The 4,902-nt window shown below is 45.2% G+C and overlaps 1 protein-coding gene across 1 annotated transcript; it reads right to left on the bottom strand.

Moving 5' to 3' along the window:
* Positions 1-1,649: 1,649 nt before the first annotated feature.
* Positions 1,650-3,998, bottom strand: LOC139661195 (terminal nucleotidyltransferase 5C-like). The gene is made up of 2 exons (XM_071539588.1): positions 3,383-3,998; positions 1,650-2,233 (listed from the first exon to the last, which is right to left on the bottom strand). The coding sequence occupies exons 1-2, from the start codon at positions 3,996-3,998 to the stop codon at positions 1,650-1,652; spliced, it is 1,200 nt and encodes a 399-aa protein (XP_071395689.1).
* Positions 3,999-4,902: the final 904 nt, after the last annotated feature.

Here is a 4,902-nt window from a genome sequence, read left to right as displayed (position 1 = left end):
ATGATCACTTTGCAGGGAAATTCATCATCATCATCTGGGTTAAAAGGAAGACTCCAGACAAGGGGCAAATGTGCTATGTTTATTATCACAATAACAAAACAAACTGGGCAACTAGATATCATAACAGGAAAACAGGAATACTTAAATTTCTCTACTGAAACAGTTCCTTAATGACACACAATACCAAGAGTCTCAAGATAGATACAATCTTTACTAATTTAAAGCTACATCCGGCACTAACTGCACACAGTATGAAGATGTCTTCAATATTTAACCGGAGAATCACAAACATGTCAGAAACATCCTCACTAATCAATAATAGCTATGTGCATTTATATTGTGCTTCAGTCTCAGATTTAGCATGATCAGCCCACATCATAACCTGTGCTGAAATCTTTTGTTTTTTTATATTGAGTACATGTATGCATACACTATGAACAAACACACAGGGACAGAGCATCAACATATCAACTACTTGACATGTGCAGAGTTTTTGCACACAGAGGCAGGCATATCCCCACAGAGCTGACATTTACTATAACAAACAACTGTCACCACTTAATACACAGAGAAAAATCTATTTAACCTATTGAAGATGTAAATGGGCACACAGAGGGAAAATCCATTCTAAAACAGGATTCATCATGTTATGTTTTTCTTTCTTTTTTTATCTTGAGCTGTTTAGTTGACATTTGTGAACATATCGGTTCAAAAAAATCTTGGAGAAGCTCCTTTGACAAGGAACAGGAGACTTCATTTGACAGTAAGCAGAGTGAGTTCATGGGGATATGGGCACAATTTCTGGTTCATAAGGGAGTACTGTGCTAAAACAGTGTAAAATCCCAACCAAACATTCTCTAAGTCGATAAAATCTGTCATTAATTGTCAATAGAGCAGCTCTGGGTTTGGTCTGTTGATGGCATCATGGACTTGAGTCTTGGATCTCTTGTTTCTAGCTTTGGAAACTAGTTGTTTACATTCACAATTACAGAACTTATGAGATCACAGAAATACCATAGTGAATTTTGCTAATTTGTGACCTCAGTAAATGGTGCTCTATTTCTATACAATAAATACACAGGTATAGCCACGTGCCGAAATTTACTATAGAGAATGATGATTCACGATACAGCTATACAGGGTTACGACCCCTCACACACCTAAGGCTAACAGCCTTTCTCATTACTGAAACCAAATCAAGATTTTTGTTGCCAGTAGGTTTTTCATAGATAGTGCTTTTGTACATTAGATAAGTGTATCTTCTGTCTGTAGTGAATTATCACATCACAATATGCTCCTCAACACGGCAGGGAAACCAGCACAGAGCATCCGAACCCTGCCAAAGCTAAGCTGAATCTGCCATGAACAAAGTCCTTCTACTTCAATCAAATTCTCTCTCGGAGCGTGCTGAAAGTTGGCAGTTAGCTATTCTTTCCTATTCAAAAGTCTTCATCTTGAAACGGTGACTTGCTGGCCTCTAGCAAAAGCCCCTCCGCTCTGACCTCTGTCCTTCATGTCACAGGCAGGAGGGATTTCAAAGCGTTTAACGATACTGCGCCCATGGTCGCCCGTTTGTTTCAAACCTCCAAAGTGCCTCTGGTTACAGAGCACCGTACTGAATGCAGCCTCTCCCTATGGGCACGCCACAGCTACACTAGGCCAGTCTGCATGTGCACGTGCAGAGGGTAGGGGTGGTAGACGAGCGGCGGCTGGGCCTGGGCGATGAAGTAGCTGTTGAAGATGGGGTCCGTCATGTAGGGCGCCGGCTGGTAGAAGCAGGTGACGTTGGCGGTGTTGGGGATGGCGTTCTGCTCGCCCAGCACCCTCAGAGCCAGGACCGTGATCATATTGAGCGTCTGTCTCCTCTCGTGTCCCATCAGGCACACCGTGCTCTCGTCTATCACGCGCCGCAGGGTCATCAGGTAGTCGTACTTGCTCGTCTCCTCGTTGCCGATGAAGTGGCACTGCAGGTAGGCCTCGATCTTACGCTGCTGCTCGCCCACGTCGGGAAAGTCGATGAAGAAGCGGGAGCACATGTAGCGCTCCAAGGACTTGATCTCTGTCTCGCTGGCCGGCCTGAAGTTCCTCACCAGCAGGTCGCTGTACTTCAGCAGGCCGCCTCCTCGGATCTCCTCGGGGTTGTGGGTGGCGATGAGGCGGAGGCGGAGGTGGTCCATCACCTGCTCGAAGTCCCCGTACATGCACTCCGCTTCAACGGTGATGGCGGGCTTCCCTCCCGCCCCGGACCACGTGCCTGACCCCGCGCTGTTCGGGACAGTGTCCGCTGGCCCTGCTGCTTTCTGGTCAACAAGCTTAGGCTGCGTGGCTACGTTTGCTGTATATGAGTGATTTTGAGTCTTTGAGTCAGGAGGCTTTTTTGAGTGTTTTGGCTTGACAGTTTGCTCTACCGTTTGAGCTGAGCCGTTTCCATCTTGAAGCGCAGCGGTTGGATTGCACGCGGGATCTGTATGAGTTTCTGCACCCTCGGAGGCTTTGGGCACGGAGCCTGGGAGATTTGAGCAATGAACTTGAGCGCTGTCCAATAAAGGAGGCTTTGGCTGAATTGTTTTTGGTATTTCTATGGGTGGAAACAGCTGCGTTGTAAGATCTGACAAATCTGTCAATAAAGTCCATTTTTCAGGGAGCGGCGGCTTACTGATCATCTTCCGTGACATTTTTCTTTGTAATTTAGGTGAAGGGCAATAGTCTGGTACTATGTCCTGTGACGTGCTGCAGGTTTTCTTAGCTGGAGGAGGAAAGGAGAATTCAAGATGTGAATCTTGGAGGCTAGAAGTGTTTTCAGTCCTGTGGGTTACCGAGTCTGCTTTGAATTGAGTCATTTCTTCACACTGGACTGTTTCTTGTGCGGCTGACTTCTCTGTCTGCTCTATGGATGGTGGTTTGGAAGCTTGTGGCTCAGACAACTCTTCTTCATTACTCTGTAGCTTTAAACACACATTTGCCACCAGAGGATCATGGACTTCTGTAAATAAAGTTTTGGGGGATGAAACTGAAGGATAATCTGTTGTGTGAAATTGTTCTTTTTCTTCCACATTTTCTCCACATAGCTCAAACACGATGTCCTCCTCTGAGTGAACGACCTCTATGCCGTCCACTTCCTCTTCATCCTGTAGAGACGGTAAATGTAAGCCAGCGCTCTCAATTTCTAACACTTGCTGCAGCTCAGGCTTTCCATTTACATGCTCAGCCACTGGATGTGAAAGGTCTTTCTCGGGCACGGTAACTTCTTCTTCCTGCCGTGGACTTTCAGCGCCGCTTGCCATTGCTGAGTCTTTTTCAATATCCTCTTCAATATCCTGAGGAGTGGTAGATTGCTGCTGTTCTTTTTTCTCCTCCACATTGCCCAGGTTTAAATTCTCACTGTTCAATGTCAACTTTCCTCCTTGTTTCCTCTCGGTCTCCCAGTACGACTCCAGCATGCGGTCCAGTATTATCTGGAAGGAGTCCACGCTGAACTCAAACTGTCTTCGGAGGGAACTAACAAATCTGAGCCCTACGGTTTTCGCTCTGTTGTTAGACAGCGAGATAAGGCTCCATCTGTCATGCTCATTGAAAACCTTCACCATCTTTTGGACATAGGCCTCCTTCATAGTCAGGCAGGTGATTTTACGTCTGTTAACTCCGCAGGGGAGGAGGTCTCGCAGGCTGCCCAGCACCACCTCCTTAATCACCTGGAAATCCTCCTGCCTGGGCAGCTCCACTCCGAAAATGATGTCCAAGTCTCTGTAGCCCATGCCGTTATCCCTCACCATCACATGGCTAGCGGTGGAGCCGTTAAGGCGGATGTCCTTAACCTGGATGTCTCTTTCAACCAGCCGATCCTTCACCACACGAATGATGTCTTTTGCTCTCACCTCCAGTGTGGGGAAGTTTCCTCTCCCATGGATGGGGATTACCTCAGTCAAGACCTTGTCCAGAGCCTGGATTTGTTCGAGGGTCAAGTTGTGGAACCTTTTTTCCGTTTGCAGCTCCATCATCCTCACCTGTAAAAAACAAAACAGGTCTTAAATCCATATCACATCATGGCTAACATCTGAAGTGAACTGAGATATGCAGTTAAAGGGGAACACCGGCCCATGACAATTTGAGGACATACAACAGGTTTTTTTTTCAAGATTTTGTACATCCTTCGAAAGTAAGATTATCCACCTCTAGGTGGCAACATCATCACAGTATAAAATAAATAATCCCAATGGCATAATTGCTGAAGTGCAGAATTCAAACATAAATTGCAGCAAATATAAACTACCTTTCTATCACCGTTAGGTTAACAGTAAACACTTCTTAGCAAGTAAAAGTATGTCCAACATTTCTGAGTTCCAACCAAAGAAGAAGAGATGGGAGTTTAGACTTTTAAAATGGCCGGATCTTTTCACACTATTCATTTGTCTTCCAAATTGCTCTTAGTTCACCTGGGAGGCTATCTACGGCTTTCCAGATCACAACCAAAATCTAATCAACTGATCCTTAGACTACTGCCGCTTAGCAATTACTTTGACTAATCAAGAGCGAGGATCACGTAGAATAAAGTCTGTGGTGAAGTCCTACACTGTGTATTGTTTATTTGTCACAGTAGGTTTAGTTCTGTTATGCCTTTGAGTCGCTGTTTGAAGAAGGAACATTCATATGTGTGCAAGTTAGGATATCACCATGAAAATGTTGATTTTTCTCCACATCCACAACAACTACATGGTACTTGCTCAAACTATGATAATGCAGAGAACCAGTCACTAGGTTGTGACTAGTTATGCTGACACGACCCTGAACACACCTTCTCCACGACTCTCCCACAATGCACTGTGAGTTTTGAAAGAGACAGCAACAAAGAGACAACGATTTGCTACAATGCATTCCAGTGGCATTACAGGTAATGACAGCTGT

This window comes from Centroberyx affinis, unplaced genomic scaffold (assembly GCF_046629955.1).
Source record: "Centroberyx affinis isolate AG114_WGS23_722 - 3 ecotype Tasmania unplaced genomic scaffold, CSIRO-AGI_Caff_v1 ptg003475l_1, whole genome shotgun sequence".
Taxonomy (NCBI): domain Eukaryota; kingdom Metazoa; phylum Chordata; class Actinopteri; order Beryciformes; family Berycidae; genus Centroberyx; species Centroberyx affinis.
The sequence above is the reverse complement of the archived record's forward strand: the minus strand, read 5'-3'. Positions and strand labels throughout refer to the sequence as shown.

Bases quoted from the DNA above. Each gene is read 5' to 3' on its own strand.
- LOC139661195 (XM_071539588.1), bottom strand. From the start codon at position 3,998: ATGATGGAGCTGCAAACGGAAAAAAGGTTCCACAACTTGACCCTCGAA. The intron at 2,234-3,382 runs GTGAGAATTTAA...CCGGGGCGGGAG, and splicing joins AGGAAAGTTGACATTGAACA to GGAAGCCCGCCATCACCGTT.